At 32.3% G+C, this 21,213-nt stretch overlaps 1 protein-coding gene across 7 annotated transcripts in view; it reads left to right on the top strand.

The window, feature by feature from the left end:
* Nucleotides 1-21,213, top strand: part of EPHA5 (EPH receptor A5) — a 349,250-nt gene that overhangs the window by 23,099 nt on the left and 304,938 nt on the right. For all 7 annotated transcript variants that reach the window (XM_017508673.2, XM_017508672.2, XM_017508671.2 and 4 more), the window contains exon 2: nt 3,865-3,929. In XM_017508673.2, coding sequence (XP_017364162.1) covers nt 3,865-3,929 — 65 coding nt within the window. The remainder of the gene's footprint in view (nt 1-3,864; nt 3,930-21,213) is intronic.

Here is a 21,213-nt window from a genome sequence, read left to right as displayed (position 1 = left end):
ATTAATGGCTTCTCCGGACAAGTTTTAATTAAGTTGTACAATGAAGATCAATACTTATGTATTCATTTCAATTTACAACAAGGATATATACTGTTCAGAACAATTTAATTACTGTAATTATAGCACAGAAGATACTTAGTGACTGTGCTCTATTACTGCCAATCCCTCTTTTAAATAAATTTGATAATGAAATTTGGGAATTAACCTCTGAAAATTCACATTTTTATATATCCTATGTCTAAACTGTTTTTTATATAGCTGTTTTTTTATTATTTTTTTTATTTTACTAGCAGGGGAAGTGGAAGCATTAATAAGAGCAGTGACAAAGTGCTTTTCATGAATATTGTCATGAATACTGAGAAATTATGAAAACGTATATAAGAACACCTGTAATAATTATATTGGTTATTTGAAAAATAATTTAGTGGTGTTATGCAGTCAGATATTCTATTTTTATTTTTATAAATAAGACAAATTATTTTATTACTTTAATTTGCTTAAATATAAGTATTTTGGTTCAAAAAAAATGCCACCAATATGCTAAGTTCTGTTAAATTCCTACTTTCTCAATTCTTTAAATGCTACATTGGTAGATGAAGAGATCATTCTATCAATGTACCATATAAAGAACTGTGAACGTAGAAATTTTCTAGTGGCACCAATAGGTGTGTAACAGGATTTCTCAACTTTCAAACTTGTGAAATTTTAGCCAGATAATTATTTCCTGGGGAGCTTTCCAGTGCATTGCAGGATGTTTTACCGCATACCTGGCTTCTTCCCATTAAATGCCAGAGGCAAATATTCATCCATTAATGAACACAGAAAATAGATAAATGCCCCCCGTTTTTATAATCAAAATGTCTCCAGACATTATTATATATCCATGTTGAGAACCACTGGTGTATGCTGATTAGCCACACCCTCCTGATCTTCCCACTAACCAAATTATTCATTCACAAGACAAACAGCTATTCAGCTGTTCTGAACTGAGCTAGGCACGTAGGCATGAGTCAAACATGGTGCTTTTATAATAGAACAACACAATTTTGTGCATTTCATTTTTTAGAGATAGTAATAATACCTAACTCAGATTTTGGAAAGGGAAAATCAGAATAGTCTCCTGAAGAAGGGAGTCCCTAAAACACGTTTTGAAGGACAAAGGAAACATTAGCAGTTCAGAAGGTAAAAGAAAGATATGTGTTTTAAAATTTACACATAAATTTTAATTATTTTCTCTGAGAATCAAATTCTAATTTATTCTCTTTATATAAACAAAATTGTAATATAGTAATATGCAAGTGATTACTAAAAATGCCTAATTTTACTCTATTTTTCTCAATTTCCACTTCACTAATGGGATGTGTAATTACCTTTTTTTGTACTGTGAATTTTATGAAATCATTTGTTTCCAGAAGGACAGCAATTTTAGACAGTAGTGGGAAGATAACATACGTGTACTTCTTGTAAATTTCCTGCTCTATATATGAAGAAAACTATTTGATCATATCACTGTAAGATTATAGAGATCCCTAATGTGGTTATTTTCATGTACTCTGTAGTATATTCCAACATTGAAAGCTCTCAGTAAATTGTATTAACAGCCAAGCTAGTATTTTGAGCTAATCTGTTTACTCCCACACATACATATTTTCAGCAAAAAAAAAAAGAAGAAGGTATAAATGATAATTTAAAGTTAATTCAAGTGCAGCTAACTGAATCTTGAAAAGCCATCTGAAATTCTGCTGATAATAATGAATATTTCTTATTAGTAAGAGGTCTACAAGGAATGCTGTGTTTCTCATGCTAGGCTGGTTATGAATTCCTGGAATTCCTATGCACATCAGTTTGCCACCAAAGGATTAAGTTCAATTTGATTGCCATCATGGTAGCACCCTTAGTTTGCTGATTTGCTCTACTTTAATCTACACAGATAGGCTGCTGCTCAATATGAAAGGTGAATCACATGAAGCATTAAGATGAATAAACATAACAATTTAGTTTCTGCAACCCCTTGGTATTTAGTCATGTCTAGACACAGCTCTAGTGTCCCAGAAAAACTAAAATGAGGACAAGGACATTTAAGCTTAACGTAGCCTTATTCCCATGGAAACCAGAAAAACCAACAATAGAGTGAAAAGAAGAGTGTGGATCTAACTGAAAAATTAGATGTAGTGAGTGGCAGGATTTGCAAGGTCAGTGGGTAGTAGAACAGTTTTTGTTTGTTTGTTTTTTAAAGAATGGTTTTTCAGTTAGGTCACCATTCCTTTAAGAAATCAGTAATTCCACAAATTATTTATTATTCCTTAAAACCAATATGATTTGAGTAGGTTAAAAATGGTACAAACATTAAAATGCATTTATTTGTATAGTTAACAAGCTCAGAAAATAGATGAAGAAAGTATATTTTAGCATCAACAGCATTAATGTGTATATATAGGTAATATTTAGTATATTTGTTTTTCTACAGACTTTAAGTTATTGATTTAATTTAATGTTACTAATATTATTATATAATTTCAATGTGGTTTATAAGATATATATGTTCCCAAACGTGCTTTTGTCTCATTAATTTTTGTTACTGTGAAATAAATGATGCACACCAATAGTTAAATGCACATAATTTCTCTAAGATGTAGAAAATTTCCTCAGTCATAATAACTTTATATTATCTTATAAGTATTGCAACACATCCCAGCCTATCAACTGTTACTTCTTTAGTAGTTCAGGCTTACACTTACAGATACAATCATCCTTTTAGAGCCAGTGGCATTTCAAGATACTGGCTTTTGAATGTAGCTTTGGTACCTCTACACAGGAATAACTCAGGTGTTTCCCTTTTAGGTTCATATGCCAAGTTCATTCTGAGTGGCGTTGTTGCACAGCAGGCTAGGTAGATTCATGTGGAATAGGTATAATAGGTTGGAAAGATAATGATATCTGATCCAGGGCTAAAGTATTTTGACTAGACAGTACCCTATAAGCTAGTTTGATATCTCAGAGATATGCAACACCATATGTATGATATGTATGAGTCTGTATGTGTGTGCAGTGGTGTGTGCGTGTGCACCTGTGTGTGTGTGTGTGAGTGTGTGTACATACTCATAAATGGCTTCCTTTTGTAATGATGGCACTAAAACTTCCATTCTGGAGTTCATAAATATCTTAGGATTCCTATATATAAAATGTATCTGGCAGTTCTACATGAAGCTCTCTTTTTAGACTATGGTCATATCTAAGTAGAAGATATCTCTGGGAATGCAATAGATTCTTAAGTATAGCAACTATCTCAAGAACTGTTACAATTTACTTGTCTTGGTTAAGGGTGTGTAGATTTATTTCTTAATTAAACTTGCAATTTGGATTACAGATCTCTGTTAATATCACAAAAAATGTTACAAGCTTGGGAATAGTTTATTGCTGTTTAATGTAAATTATTTGTTAATTGCTTCATAACAGCTTTCCAGAAGAAAATAAAATACATTTAGCTACAATTTTATGGCTGCAGCTTAATCCCCAAAAGTAGAGCTTTTTACAAGGCAGCATGAACCTTTCATTTTTGTGGGCTTACTTTTTGTCTTGTTTTTTTTTTCTTTGTTCTATTTTTTAAAATTTGTTTTGCAAGAAAAAAACATTTAGGGTAATGACTTGCTTTGAAATAATTTTGCTGTGATTGTTCTTCAAATGTTTATTTAAAATCACTTATCTTGCATCAATATATTTTTTTAAAATTATACCCATTGTGTTCATCATAATGAACACATAATTTATGTAAACAACATGCAATTTTAATAAGACTATTAAGATAGAGATACAATATTTATGATGTTATATATTTCACTGAGTTTAGTATTCTTTTCTTTTTAGTGAATTTATTGGATTCACGTACTGTCATGGGGGACCTGGGATGGATTGCTTTTCCAAAAAATGGGGTAAGTTTTTATGATAGCTTTTCTAAAACTTAAGCTATGTGCATAAGCATCTTGATACTTGTAACACAGGAACGAAATGGACTGGATGTATATGTTGTTAAGGGAGGAGGTGGTATGCCTGTATTGGATGGGGTGGAGGGACTTCTAATAACTCTGACCAAAGAAAGAAACACTAGGGAATGGCTTTCAGTGACTGAAGAGTAAATATATTATTTCCTTTTTAAGTATTGTTCCACAAAGAAATATGAAGTTTCTTTCAACATTTATGAAAAGTTCACGTTAAAACAACAAAAAAACTTTCAGAATTAGCTTATATTAAATCAAATAGTATTTGATTTGCTACTAATATGCTGTCATCCTGGCATATTGCATAGGGAATAAAATTTAACAGGTTTATGATCAGTGTTGATTCAAAGCTGGCACCAATGTATTTTTTACTTTCTTTATAGAATCAGGGAATAAAAATACTATAAGAAATTCCTTTAAATGCCATTGAGATAAAAGAGATTCCAAGAAACCATTATAATATATGTAATTCTTGTAAATATGCATGTATATATGCAATTCATCTAGAAAATTGTGCACACTAATATTTTTAGAAGATATCTAAGGTTAATTTTAGAGTAGTCAGATTTTATAACAAATTTGGTTATAACAACCTAAATAGTCAAAAATTTTATTTTCAAATTAATGAGCAAACCAGGTGTGCTAATCAGTTCTTTACTAAGAAAATTTTTATGAAAATAACACATTGTATTAACAATTCTAATTCATAATAATTTATATATTAACATCCTCATCTCAGTGGGCTTTTATATTTTTCATCAATTTGGTATTTCTTTTTAGTTTTGAAAAGCTATAAATGCATTTAAGGACATGATATAAAAAAGGAATTTAGTAGATTTTTAAGAGAGTAGAAGATAAAGATAAGGCAAAATAACAACAACAACAACAAAAACATTGCATTACCCAGGTATAGCCAGGCTCAAGATAATGACATGTATACTTTTAATGTGTTCCTCTTTTATCTTTCTTATACTCTTCCTTCTTCCCTACCTTTCTTCTCTGCACCTCCACACCCTCTTTCTTTCATCTATCATCACCCCATACAGATAAATGGCTGGCTAACATCAGTCTATGAGAATCTTTACAAATATTTTGTATTCTCCTTTTTCTCACATACCAAAAATAATTCATTGAATAAATATTTTAAGTTTTTTTCTTTCTGAGAAGATGGCTGATATTTTGTGTTGAAATTAATTTTTTAGAATCCAGAGAAAATATATGATATTCTCTTTGAATTTAGTTTTGTGTTTTTCTGCCCTTTCCACTCAGAAGTTATTAAAATAGTGCTTTGACAGAGTGTATCTGTGAGAGTATAAGTATGGTGTTGTAGTTGCTGTTGCAACTATAAATTTGAGGAACATTACTCTATTTTATACATGATTTCTATATGAAACACAATTAATTGCTTTTAAAAAACATAATCCTTCTGCATTGGGAATGGGATTTTTCCAATTATTCTAACAACTTCATGCTTTCTTTTTTTTCCTATTATTATTGTTAATATAGTACTGTGTTTGTTTTGTTTTTTAAACAATGAGCATCCTTTACAAAATTCTTATAATTATGTTGAGTAATGTTTCCTTTGACATAGTGTACCCAATGTTAATATTGAAGACAGGGAAGTTAATTTAGAGGGGCTTAATCAATGTATATTTGGTTTGAATGTGAGAAATGTGTGTGGAATTCAGGCACTATGTTTTGTCTTACGTCACTCAAAGTCAAAATAAATAAAAAATTGTATTATATTTAAGTAAAATGAATGTTCAAAGTATATACAATGATAGTAAAATATATATACTTTAAAATATTTTTAGTTGGCTGTGGCATTTGTTATTAGATAAGAAACATAATCGTAGGTGAAATATACATCATCAGAATGATGTCCAAAAAATTGTGGAATAATGGCCTACAAATTTTTTTCTCAAAAAAATGCCATAAAGAAACTGGAAAAATATTGTTAGAGTCAATTTTTTATTGGAACTCTGGAATTCAACCAACATCTTGGAGAAATATGTGTAATGTTTATTTAATAAAATTGAATGAATCTTTTAAAAATAGCAAGGTTTTTTTTTTTTTTTTGGCATCTAGATAAAATTTGGGACAAAAAATAGGCTGTACAACCAGAAAACTTAGGGAAAGCTGGAAACTGAGATGTCCACATGAATTTTAAAATGCCTCAATAAATTATTTGGAATTTTTAAGGTCATGCACATGTGTAGGGCTGTGTACATGCCCAAGATGTATGTATACTCAGGAAAGACCTGAGAAAGACCTAAGGTTTTATCTGTGTACAAGAAGGAAGTGAAGGGTAAGGTAGGTCTTTAATTGCTGAGCTGAATATTGAAGGAATGTCCCAACATGCACACACAGACCCTCAACCAAGTTGAGAACACTTACTGGTTTGAGATTAACAAAATATTCCATCTAAGCAATAGCTGATATGTAAGCTAATAGACCAATGACTTCCATGGCTACACATAAGCACTGAAAAATACAGAATTATTTCAGGAAAGTCAGTAAAGAAACAAACATTAACAAACCCTGGAGAGTGGGGTAGAATATGCTAGGTTTGCCGTAACAAAAAACTATGAGAAATGCAAAGAAACAAGAAAGTATTGCTGGTAAAATGAACAGCAGTTATTAGAAATCGTGCTGAAGATGCCCAGATGTTAAAATATGTTGAAATAAATAAAGGAAAATATATCTAAAGAATAATATAAAGTATAAAAATAATGTATAATTGAATTCAAAATATCAATAAAAAGATAGAACTTCTTATAAAAGAAAAATTGGCATTGAAAAATATAAAAGCAAATGAAGAGTTTACAATAGAGGCTTAACAGCAGATTTGAGCAGAAAGAAGAAAGCACAAGCAGACTTGAAGGTAGGATAACTGACATAATCCAATCTGAGGAACAGAAATAAAAATTAATGAACAGAAATAAACAGAAACTTAGAGATCTGTAGGAAGAACACAGATATAATAAGAGTCCCAAAAGAAGAGAGGCCGAAAGGATCAGAACAAATATTTGAAGAATTAATGGACATAAAATTCCCTAATTTGATGAGGGAACATTAATGCACACATTCAAGAAACTCAACAAACATAAGCAGGATAAAGTCAGAGAGATTCATAACTAGGAACATCATAGTTAAGCTCAAAAGCCAAAGAGAGAGAATTTCAAAAGTAGCAAGAGTTCATCCTGTATAAGAGATCCTCAGTACTTTGTTCGGGTGTGTTGGCGTGTGTGTGCATTTGTATAGCTGTTGGTCTGCCTCACGATAAAAAATTTAATTCTCCTTCTCTTTTTTCTTCTGGACATATCTAATGGTACTATATTACAGAAAATTTTATGCAAATTTGCTGCATTTATTCATTCGACATAAATTTATTGGGCTCCTAGTGTATTTCCTTCAATCTTCTAGGTATTAGGGCCACAGAAGTGTCATAAAACACCCCAAATTCCTCAAATCCTGGACTATAAGGAAGCATTATGATTTTGAGAATGAGTAATCAAGAAGAACAAGGCTGTAGATAGTACATTTTCTTGTCTTGTTATTTCTTTTTATAAATGTGCAAAAGTGTCAGAGAGATAATGGTATTTGATCAAGGCCACTTAAGTAGTTTGCAACACACCTGGGAAGAGCATGTATTCTGTATTTGGCACATGCAGTGTCATATCGCTCTTTCTAATTATAGCTTGCCATGAAAAAAATGTATACTTTTAGTACATAAATATATACCAACATTTAGTACTAATAATGACAATGTGCAAAAGGACACTTAGTATTCTGTTTGTAAATGAAAAAAATAAGGTTCAGTATGGGTAAGTGACTTGCCCAAGGTTATGCAGTTACTTGGAGACTGAGTCCATTTCAATCCCAGGTCTTCCGGGATCCTGATTATTTAAAACCAGAGATGAGCTACTGTAAATGGTTAGGTCTTCAGAGACATGACCAGGTTCTGGCAGATACTCAGACTTTTAGTTTATACATAGAGGATTAGGTGCTAAAGAAGAAATTCATCTCAAAGAGAAGTTTTAAAAGGTCCAGAGTAGGTTGCATTCCATTCAATGTTAGATCATAAATGTTGAAACAACATATAGAGCATACCTACTCAAATTTCTGCAACGTCTTTCCTTCTCACTGAGTGTCAAATGTGAGGTAGCAAATTCCAAATCTGAACCTTAGAGAAAGATAAAGAAAACCTTTGAGAACATAAAAGTCTTAACAGGTAAAAGTTTTGTTTTATATAAATCTCATTTTAATTAAAATTATGAAAGCATTTAGAATCAATTTTAAAATTTTATAGAAATATATTTATCTCAATTTTCTAATCAAATTGTTTGGTGGAATAATAGTAAATCCAATAGACTCTTTGTAAAATAAATATTTTCTCACTTAAAGCTTTCCTCACTCTTTTTCTGCCCTTAAACTATCAATCTCATTATTCATAGCTTCACTAGGCTATATGTATGCAACATAAAAATATATTTTGTTTTGCTTCCTTCTAATTACAGTAGAGTTGTTTCAGTCACCCTCTGGAACATTTTATATTGATTAATTTGTATAGTCTAAGCCTGCATGTGAACATAATCATTCCCTGGAAATTTTTATCAAGTGCTTTTAAGGCTTATTCTTGTGAGAATAAAATTAATGGTTCAGTGTTTGCTTAGAACAATTTGTGATCTCATGTATTAGAAATTCCACTATTGCTCTTTTTTTCCATAAGCTATTATTATGTATGATCACAAGATGTGCCTGCCTCCTTTGCTTTGGTGGAACCAGCCTTCTTCCTACTGAGTTGTCTGTGCTTCCTCTGGCACACAATGGGAAAACCTCACATTCCCCTGAGCATCACCATGCAGTTGCATTGCAAATTCTACTTTGATTTTTGCTCTATTTTCTTCTTCCAGTCAAATATAGTATATAAACATTATTTTAATTTTTTTCTAATGCTGATCTTCAGCACTTTTAGGATCATTTATAATCATTTATTCATTTGAAGATTTCAGATTATTGACTATATATTTGTACTAAAATGGAAACAAAGTAACCTGTTCTCTGCCTGGAGGAGCAAGAGAAAGGAATAACCCTACACTGTAGATACTTCAAAACAGAAGTTTATGGCTTTTCTTGTTTTATTGTCACTTTGTTCTATTATTTCTTTGAGACTGAGAACCTTAGTGCTTACTTTTGAAGCTGGAAATAACTCAGGCTTAGATTACTCAAAATGGACTGTGAATACATTGTTAGCGCTTTATGTGTTTCTCCTCAATCAAGAAAAACTTAAGCTGGATTTTCCATTCTGGTACTCAGGTTTTGACAATAGTATGTGTGTGAGTGCATGTGTGTGTGCGTGCATGCATGTGTGTGCGTGTGTGCATGTGTGTGTGTGTTATAGGTATGACTCCTTGTCCCTCAAACTGAAGGCAAGAGTGAGGAGACGTATTTGAACTCTGCTATTCTCATATTTTGTAGAGGATCACAGTGAATTTTGCCAGAACCCTATTTTGGTTTTGCTTCCTACTGAAAGAGAAGAAAAATAATGACTAGCACAGAAGCCCACACTGAGCACAAAGAGGCTAATAAAGATTAAAGTAATGCTGAAGTGAGTAAAAAAGAGCACATTAGTGGATATTGAAAAGCTTTTTATTTCAGCAGTGATAGAACAGAATTCTAAAGGGAATGGATATTATAATATATAATGCAAATGCCAATGTAATGAAGAACAAGCCTGATTCAAAGTAGCTTTGCATTTATTATTTTTTAGAAAAATAAAAAGCATGCCTCATCTGTAAAATAATTAAGATAAATAATTTATAGAATTTAAGATAGTCATTAAGCATACACTGAAGTATAGAAGACAAAAAGTTTTGCATTTAGATTCCTCATATGGAAACTTAGCAATTATGAATAAAGTTCTTAAAAATGTCCAGCTCTTGCTTCTGTATATAAGACAAATGTTGTATTGAGTCTTTGATATATGCAAATACTTAAAATGAATTGATAATAGTCATAGCAAATTCCTGTATAGTACGATTGAGATATACACGCATTATTTGTTCATTAGGTTCATTAGGTATCCCTGTGTTCATTCTGGTTATATATTTAAAATAAATACAAACTAATACCAATATTTTCTTGTTTAGAAGTTCCTAAAGTATTTTTCCTAATTAATAGAGAAACTAATAAATTGGAAAATGAACTTCATCCATAATATCCTCTTATTAATATCTTTTTAACCCAATTGTAATTGGCTAGCTAAATGTCCTATCCTTTAGATTTGACTTAAGTTTTACTTCCTCAAGAAAGTATGGCATCCAGACAAACTCTGTTCCTCTTTGTTAGTAGTTCATGTGGTGAAATCCACCTCTTCTCCCCTCCATCCCAACCTCCATCTAATATTTTTACTCCAGATTATATGTACATATACAGCTATGTTATCCATACTTACCATTTTGTCTAGGTTTGTATCCAACTGTTAATTATTCTGATTTTTTTCTTCTTCAGATTGCTTTTTCCACTTGCTTGTAAAACAGGCAGGGAGGAGTTTCAGATCATTGAGAAAGTCATATACAAGTTATTATTACCTCTCCTATGACATGAGTTAACTACTAACTTGTACCAAATGGCTATTTCCCAGTATAACTTCCATGATTTTATATTGAATCCAAATATTTTCATTTTCCCCATTATGTATGGGGTATATATAGGTCTCTAAGTGGTTCTCTGCCAAATGATATAGCCCATACAAAACTTGGGCCTAAAATTATTTTTCTTTTGAAAAAAAAAATCTGCTGACATTGAAATTTGTGCCAGTTTCTGTATGTGAATATAATGATTTTTGTTTTGTTTTGTTTTTTACTTCCATCTTCCCATTCATTAATGAAAATGTTAAATAAAACTAGTCCTTGCAGAGTTCCCTGGGGCCCAACCACCAGGTATTTTTCCAAGTGGTTTGATTGCTGTTTATCATGATCCTCTTTTTTTTCCCACCATCCTTCAGCTGTTTTCAATTCCTGTGACCGTGCTCCCATACAAGTCAATTTGAATTAATTTTGCAAGCAAATGCTTTATGGTTCTGTGTACATAATCTCCCTCTCCCACAGAGAAAAAATATACTGTAATCATCCCGCATTCCTGTTGATTATTTCCATTAAAGGCAGCAGGGGAAGAGAGACTCCTCTTGCGTTTGAAGTTTTTGCTGTTTATTGCCTTATTCTCTCTCCCACTACCCCCAACCCTGTTCTCTCTCTCTCTCTCTCTTTCTTTCCCTGTCTTCCTCTCTCCCTCTCTTTATTGTGTCGTTTAGCACTTGCAGTAATACAGAAATTATGGTCCAAACTGCTCAACCTGAAATTCTGGTCCTTTGGAGCCTAGCCATTGCTGTCTTTGTGATTCTATATCTCCCAATGCTTTCCCTCTAATGAGCTGATTTCTTTCATCTTAACTCTACAAATGATTCATATAAATTTCTACCTCTGGTGATTTCCACAAATTACTTGAAATACTTCTTACTCTCCATGAAATCCATCTTAATGCTAATCCTTTTTTCAAGGTAGAGCTCAAGTTATACCACATGAAACCTCTCATTACCACAGAGAAGTGTGGATACTTCTTTGGATGAATTAATATAGCAATTATTGTATATTTAACACACTGGAAATTAGATATTTATAGTGTTACCGGTTGTGTGAATACTGTAAGCTGCTCTACTGTAAATAACTTTTTTTTGTCTTCACCTCTACCACATCACTCTATGCCTCAAATATAAATTCCCATTACCTATGTCAGTTACTGATTGATAAATAATCAGGTATTTAAATTTTTAGGAAGTAGTGATTGTTTGGAACCAAAAGGCTAAATCTTTTTTGCTAAAAATTGAATAGTGAAACAAAGATAGCAACATTTGGATTTAGAGGTTTCTATTTATATTTTATTGTACAAAGCTGAGCCAATAATACTTTGTTGATTATAAAACTTATTTTTACTAAAAGTGCCTGTGCCAAGCACTGAGATTATAGTGGTAAACAGGAGTCAGTTTCTGCCCTCAAGTATTAGGAAAGCGTCAGTTTGAATGATGTCTCCTAGAATTGTGAAATATACAACCTAGACAAACATAAACACAACACTGGGGCCACATCTCCATTGAGTTTGATTCAAATTACTCATGTATATAAATATTTGTGTCCTTAATGCCAGTATAGTTCACACAGAGGTCTTGAAGTCAGTTAATCTGGATTCCAGATATGGCTCCATTCCTTACTACCTCATGTGTAGCAAGTTAGTTAATCTCTCTGTTTTCTCATCTATAAATTAGGTATAATACTACCTACTGCACAAGATTGGTATAAGGATTAGAATTAATAAATGAGGCAGTCTTTAGCACAATACCTGACCCATAATAAGCACGCAGTGTGTGTGATGTTGTCCTTATTCTTGTTCCTGGTTTCTGTTTTGGTTTTTGTTCTTGTTTTGGTTTTTAGCAAATGATAGGTAGTGGCTGTGATAGATTTCTAAGGTAATTATGTTTTGATCATTCAAAACTATATTTTGGTTAAACTTTTAGTTAAACTATATTTTAGTTAAAACTTAAAGATGGAAAATATATTCACTCATTAAAAAAATCTAGATAATTTATTAATAAAGCTTTGAGTAATTTTACCAAAAGTCACTCTGGCACTTTACTTGATAGCATGTATATAAAGCTTCCTAGAAAAAAATTGTTTTTCACCGATATGAACAATTCAGTTTCACAAATTAAACAGAAATGTACACTAATTATAGCAAGAAGGGAAAATGCACAGTGAAGGCAGGGAATGTTTATCAAAAGCAGACGAAAGATTGTAATTTTTTAGATTATATGATGATAGACTTATACAAATCTATGAAAAAACTCTTTGAAAACCTTTTTGTATGCCTCATTTTACCCTCACCAAGAGCAGGGGTACAATGATGGGCATGCATTCAATAATAAAATTGATCTTCAAAAAATGTAAGTGTTGTTCCGCTTTTTCTCTTATGAAGTCGGGATAAGGAGAAAGTATTTCATCCAAAAAATTATTATTAAGATAAAACATTTTCTTACAGGGATAGCTTCTAGGAAATATTCTAGCCTTATGAGTTATGCATACAACTAACGCTGATTTAGTTATTTCTTATTCTGTTAGTCAAAAGTCAGTTGGCTTCATTTAATGTAAAATGACCAGCGAGGCCGGGGTTGCTTTCTCTTTCTGGTTCCCGCTTCTGACTGTTGTCAGTCATGAATCTGTACAGGTCTGCAGCAACCTCATTCTTGCCTCCCTAGAAAAAAGAATTTGAGGCAGCATAAGGCAGAAGGAGAGTTTGAGGCAAGTTTTAGAGCAGGAGTGGAAGTTTATTAAAAAGCTTTAGAGCAGCAGTGAAAGGAAATAAGCTACATGTGGAACAGGGCCAAACGGGCAGCTTGAGAGATCACTGAGAGAGTGCACTGATGACCTTTGACTTGGGGTTTCATATTATATGTGGATATACTTCCAGGTCTCGAATCCCCTCTCCCCTGATTCTTCCCTTGAAGTGGGCTGTCCACATGTACTGGTCTGCCAGCACTAGGGGCCGCACACACAGTGTGTTTACTGGAGTTGTACATATGCTCAGTTGAGACGTTCTTGCCTTCCCAGTGGAATATCCCTCCAAGACCATACACCAGTTAAACTCTGCCATTTTGCCTCTTAATGAACATGCTTGAGCCAAGTTGCCCAAATCCTGAGCCCTCATAGGGAAGCTGCTGATCACCAGTTTCAGGCATTTTCCCTCTATTGAGAGACTGCCTTTCCCTGGCACTAGCTGTGACCAATTATTATTTTAGAGAGGGTATAAAAGTACTCCTGCCACCATTCCTTTTCCTTGGCCACTTTTTCCTTGCGTCTCCCTCCTGCATGCTGCTTTATTTGCTTCTCCCTCCCCCACCACCTCATGGTATGAGTTATTTAAGAGTGAAAGGGACAAACTAGTAGGTTTGTCAAGTTCAATGTAAAGCACTGCTGTAACTTGGTTGGTAAACTGAAAGATAAGTTCTGCCAATTCTCCTATGTCGGTTAATTGGTGTCTTCCCCCTTATTTGTCCTCTGCCCTAAAACTTGTCCCAGATTCCTTCATTCACTGTTTTACATCTATGTTCTGCTTTTCCTCCTCTCTTTGTTCCCTTCCTGTGTATCCATTGAGTTTATGAAATGGAAGAGTGAACTGCATGCACTAGCGTTTGGAGGGTGTTGCAGTCTGTCTTTCGAATTAGGTGTATAGCCTATGCATTTTCCTAGAATGGATCTCTTAACCTAAATTTGAGTAGTCTCCATTTTGGCAACTCCTCAAGCAGTTTGGTAGCCCAGTACAGGTTGTACATGACCATTGGTACTGGGTCATTTGGTCAGTTGGTACCTGACCATTACCTGATGGTTGCCTGATGTGTGTGTGTGTGTGTGTGTGTGTGTGTTTGTGTAAGGGGGAGGCTTCTCCTGCTCTGCTCATGTTGACCAGCTGCCTACAGTAACTGACCAGTTTTTTTCATATTTCTGTGCAGACCAGATACCAGATTTATTTGCTTTACTTTGCACGTGCCATTTCTACAATTCCAGACTTGCCCTCTTATATTAAAGTGACTAGCTCACATTGACTAGAAATGTTCCAAATTCCACATTGAAATATTGTGATGGGTTCCACTTGGTTCACATGTGCATCACTGATGCAAATAGCTCTAGCTGGGTTGGGGGAAGAGAATGGAATCAGGTATTATACATGTTGCTGTAGATGTTGGTAGCCATCACTACAGTTAAGGAGAGCAGCTTTGAAAAAAAAAAAAAAACCAAAAAAACTATCTAGGATTCATCTCAATTAGTGTTCCTTAGGAATTCTGATGAGGAAGTATTTCCATAAGTATGAAATTGACTAAGTTATAAAAACAGTTACCAATATGAAATATTTTCCTCCCAAAATTTGTAGAAAAATGAGTTATTACAGTATATAATGTCCATTATATTTCTAAAGCCTGATCACAAAATGCATACAAATGTTACCCCACTATTTGTATATTTGGGACTTTGTTGTAGTCATTGATTGTATGTCTTTTAGTTATCATTCTTTTCCGTAACACAAATACCTCTGTTCCTCTATGCTACTTTGACTGTATAATAATCTTACAGTCCTGTCTCTATCCAGTTATTATGAGTAGGCCAAAAACTAATAACATCCTATTAGCTCATTGTTTCCTTAGAGCCTAAGAAAATCACCCTTGTGATTGCTGACCTGGTTCTGAAAGTCTCTATGCTGCATCTAACATTGGCTCTAGCTTAGAAGCACGTTGTAGATATGAAAATACAGAAACAAAAGAGGAAGGCAACATTTACTGTCTGTTTACGTTGCTTCTCCTATGTGGAATCTCTTTATGCTATTTTAACACTTCCAAAATGTTGTTATAAATATTTAATGACATATTTTATGAGTCTGAACTGATTGAGCAAATATATTCCAATTCATCTTATTTCTTAGCATTTTATCTAGAACACAGATAATGGAAATGGTGTGCATATACTTTATGAACATTGAACTTAATCCTTTATATATATTCTATGCTACAATATATATATCAGGACAGGACAGCTGCCAGGGCTGTTAGAAAAAAAATTTAAGAGAGTTTTGTATATTGGGCATGCATGGACTTTGGTTGATTATAACATGCAAATGTGTGATAAGCCAATGAAATCACACAGGCTCTGCTGTGATTATGAATTATTCAAATAATTCAAGATTATTCACAAATACTTCCAATCTGCACGATGAAAGGCATAACCATGAGTATAGTCCTGAAATATAGTAACTTCATTAAACAAACTTCTGGTTTACTGTTTGCTTTATTATGATGCTAGATTGAATAATAAAATTTTTAAAGGTAAGTAATAATAGTGACTGTATGCTGTATTTATCCCTTCTTATAACTTTTATTTTTTTACATCCTTAAAATGTATAGACTAATGTTATTATGATCAGAATAACATATATAATCTCAAGGTTAATATCAGGGAACTTAATGTTGCAAAAGTGATATTAGTATGCCATTTTCCTGGAAGGCTAAATATATCTATCGTGTCATCAAATATTTCTGGATAACCAATCATCAGTAATATTCTTGGTAGCATTATTCGTATATTGAAGTTCATTCCTAATATTTACATATATTGCATTGTTCTTTGAAAGTAGAAATGGGAATGAAAATACAATATCATATAACCAGTCAGTAAAATATTAAAATGAAGATTCCCTTGTATAGACTCCCCACATTTTCAGATGAAAGATTTATGACATAGCTGTGAAAAATAATAAACTATGGGATTTTATAGTTGGGATTCTTCATATTATTAGCCACATATGGTCAGTATGTTCCAATGTACTTTAAAGACGTGCATTTTTAAATGAATTGAGGTAATATAAAATTAGGAAAACCACATCATAAAAATAGCAACAGTAACAGGAGCAAACAATGCTGACAACTTGAGTCCATTTTGAGTTAAATTTGTGATTTATTTTAAACATGAATTACCTCAGTTTACTCATCTATTAAAAAAGAATAGTGAATGATTTTTAAGATTCTTTTCAATACACAAAGTTTATATTTTTATTTATTTATTTATTATTTATTTATTTATTGCATTTTAGGTTTTGGGGTACATGTGAAGAACATGCAAGATTGTGGCATAGGTACACACATGGCAGTGTGATTTGCTGCCTTCCTCCCCATCACCTATATCTGGCATTTCTCCCCATGCTATCTCTCCCCAGCTCCCCACTCCCCGCTGTCCCTCCCCTATTTCCCCCTGACAGACCCCAGTGTGTGATGCTCCCCTCCAATATACTGGACAGGGAAAATGTGGCACATACACACCATGGAATACTATGCAGCCATAAAAAATGATGAGTTTGTGTCCTTTGTAGGGACATGGATGAACCTGGAAACTATCATTCTCAACAAACTGACACAAGAACAGAAAATCAAATATCGCATGTTCTCACTCATAGGTGGGTGTTGAACAGTGAGAATATATATACTTTTATTTTTTTGACTTTGATTTTAAATCTGACATGATGACCATGTTCTATATAACATGTATGAAGGCATTAACACTAGAATTAGTTCATAGTTAGACTGTGTGTAAATCTACTTAATAAATTACTTCTATAGTCGTAATCGGGTTGGTAAAGTTGAAGAACTGAAGTGTGTGTTTGGTGAAGTTTGAGAATATAGGTGCCACTTTGCTAATTTTTATTTTTCTAAAGGAGTAACAAGGCATAATATGGTCAGTCACAGAAATGGCAATGTTATCATTAGATATCTCTGCCTTTTTCATTCTCTCTCCTGCTCAAACCTACACGTTCCATCAAGTGCATATGCATTTACAAAATGAGACAAATATTACAGTTTGAATAACTGAAGAGGGCTAAAGATACTGAGTTGATACCCAATATTTTCCAAAGTGATGTTTTATTAAAGATGATCAGAAACAGAAAATAAATGTGTTAAGCCAAAGGGGTTCTATACTCAAGTTAAGTTTGGAAAATATAAAATTAAATGGTATTAAACAGATTTCTCTACTTGCAGCATTCTACCAAACCTTTAATATATTAATGGGCATTTAGGTTTTTCAAATTATCTGATCAGGAAACATTTACCTAGTATAATTATGAACTTCTTCATGAAAAATGTCTAGCAGAATGCAGTTTAGGAAACATTTTAATTAAAATAAGCTGGTTCTCCATTTAAAACCTATCTGAATGCAGTGATATACAGAAAAAAGTATAAAAAGAAATTTTTCTCTTTACCATAATGACATATGAGCACTGCCTAAGAATTGGTTTTTTATATATATGTGGACATTTTGTCTAAGGCACAATAATAAGTAGGTAACCCGCACTGTATATTATAACCTATACGTGGTGTTTGGTATGTTGGATATCCAGATCAGGAATGTTCCACATTCATATTACAGAGACACAGTGGCCTAGCCTTGCAAGCTGTAGGTTGAAAGGATTTCAGGCCTACGTTTTGCAAGGGGGTTAGTGAAATAAATTCCCTTTTAATTTACATAAATGAGAAAATAAATAATGCATTTAGTTGATATTTTAACTATACATTTATATAATCTTAACTATTGCTCTATAGTAGAAAAGAGAAGGCAGCTGTGTGAAACCTCACAGAAAGTTATACTGAACAAATGTCTTCTAAAAAATGTCTTTCCCTTAAATCTACTACATCACATATAAGCACATAGATAGTCTACACAGAGCTTTGATTTGAAATTATACATAATGGCATATAACCTTGAAATCATGATTTTGAACTTAATTTCTTGATATAGTTTATATTCACCCCTTCATTCATCCAACAAATATTTATTGAATAAAACATGTGACAGAAGTATGCTTACATTTAGGATTAAAAGTTACAAGAAATGTTCATTGACTTTTTAAAAAAGTTCTACAACTGAGATTATATTATTATGCAATTAAATACATAAAACAGTACAAATCTCATAAAGATTTATAACAAAATGAAATTTAAACTGTGAATTTAAATTAGTGATACCTAATTATTTGATCATAACAATGAAAATAGCTAATAGCGATATTGTTTATAGACTCTGGAAAACATAGTAAGCAATTCTTACTTTCTGTGATGTGTTAAGCTTCCATTACAGTATTTATAAAACTCGAAAGTTCAAAAGCATTTTTTTGTGATTTCACTAAATTAGTACATTTTGTTCTTTCGTTTGTGATAAATGTAAATATCAAGACATGTTTTATATAATGCTTCTTTTCTAAATATAAATTTGTTATTCAAAGTGACTTAGCTATATGTTATATTCAATTAACATTTTTTAAAAGTGTGTTCTTTAAATAAATGTTAAAATGACTGCAAAAACACCTGCTTGCTGTGATATGGAAATTGGTTGTGTTAGCTGAATGATGCCAAAATTTGCTTTATTTGTTTTAAATTGTAAGTTGAATCAATTAGTATTATACTGTGGACTATTTCTTATCATAAATACAACCACAGTGACAAGAAGATTTTTAAGTTTAGGTCATTTTCACCGTGTTCTTCTTTTGTGAATTAGGTCAAGTAGGTCAGTTACTACAAGTTTTTAGAAATGATATTGACTTCATAGGAGAACTGAGAGAAAAATATTAAAAACTTATATATTTGGTGTCTTATTCTTGAATGTGCTAGCTGGCATTAGTTGATGACTGGAGAAGTTGACAGTTTCCTCCTGTATTACATACTGTATGATTGTATCTGCACATGAAAAGAAGTGCATACATAAGATGCAGAAACCTTTTTTAGACATGTGTTTTCTGTATACCCATGTAAAAAGAACAAGTAATAATTTCATATTTTTTCACATGATAAACTAGCAGTTTAAAAAAATAGATCTGTGAGGCAGAGTAATTCTCTTCACTTGGCTTGCTCTTCTATTATCTCAGTCTATTAATCCATTCAATAGATTTGTTCTACAACATAGCTCTCTCTATTTTTTATATTAAATAGTTTATGTTCTATAAAGTTTAATATGTTCTATCATATGAGATAACCTAAAATTTCTAGTATTCTCTAATTACCTAAATCTTAAATATCATTAGTACTATATTTAATAATTGTGTAGTAGACACTGAAATCTGAGGTGGTCATTTTGTCTATGCCAATGACAATTTTTTATAAAGCAGTTATTTTTGTATTTTTAAAACATTTATCTTTTTAACAATAGCAGTCATTTTTATTTTGCGATGTCACATATGCTGTTTTAAGCACATTTGTCCCTTAAACATTTCATGTGTTAGGCACAATGATTATTTCCATTTTATTGGTAAGAAAGCTGAGCTGTAGATAAATGACTTGTACACAATAATTGAGCTTGAAACTGAAGCTGAGAATAGAATCCTAACAGTTTGGCTCCTGGATGAACATGAAAGTGTCTTTGCTTACATTACGGAATTCACCTTTCTAGTAACCAGGTAGAATTTGGGATAACAAATCCAATAGAGCATTTTGTAACATTCAGCCAGAGAACTGAGGAAATGAAATAAAGCAGTTTTTATTTAAATGACATTTGTGTTTATTGAATTTGGAGATTCCTTTACTTATGAATGATTTTCAATAGTTGGTACTCTAAAAAGCATTAAATTTATTAAAATATCTTTAAAGTTATAACAATGGGATTTATATATAATAATTTCAAAAGAAAATTCACCCTTTAGTAACAGTAAATAAAAATTCTTGCCCCTGTCTGTAGGCAGCATGTTGCACATCCATCAGTGTGAGGCAGCCACAGTCTGAAAGTGAATTTGTGAATTGCTAATAGGAAAGATACTGAATAATAAGTATGCCTAAAAGTATTAAATTTTAAATTTTGAAGTGTCACAGAAACTATTTTTGTATTTAAAATAATTCATAAAATTGTTATTAAATCTCATGATTATCTTATCCTCTCTAACATTTCCTGAAGCATAATAATTCTTTCATTTTACTATTACCTTTATTATCATAAATCTCTAAATATAAGTAAGTCTAGGTTTTTCCATCAAGATTTTATTTTCCTGTTCTCTGATCTGCACCGTAATTGGTAATAGTGGAATGTGAAGTTAGCTATTAGATCATGAATTTTATATTAGTTTTTTGTCCATCATTCATTTCTGATTATACAAATATAAACATTTTTAGCATTTTATGGAGTTTTGCTTGGCATAGTATCTGTGCAGTGGCTTTTCTGAATATGCCTAGAATTCTAAAACTCTGAAGGCTCCTGCTTCATATATCCATCTTGCAACGCTGTAAGAGAGAATTATATCTCTTCATAGCACTTATCACAAACCTGATGCTATTATATGTTATATTATATTCCCATATATTATATGCTTCTTATGATAGTATATTAGGTAAAATATGTGAAGAGTACTATTTTCTTCCTTTTGCAATAGTGTGTCTCCATAGTATAGTGAGTAATCAGTATAATTGTTGAATGAAAGAACAATCAAATGGTTGTGAGGTTGAGGTTGAAAGAAAAATTTTCCCTCATTTACAGGAATTTGGGTTCAGGCTTCTGAGACTGTTGCAAAAGAGTTGTATGCATCAGATACCCGCAATTATAATTTTTAATGTGGTCTCCATAGTAACCATATTAGATATATGAACTAT

Source organism: Cebus imitator, unplaced genomic scaffold, assembly GCF_001604975.1.
Source record: "Cebus imitator isolate Cc_AM_T3 unplaced genomic scaffold, Cebus_imitator-1.0 Scaffold398, whole genome shotgun sequence".
Lineage (NCBI taxonomy): Eukaryota > Metazoa > Chordata > Mammalia > Primates > Cebidae > Cebus > Cebus imitator.
Note: the sequence above shows the minus strand (reverse complement) of the source record. Positions and strands in the feature narration are given on the sequence as shown.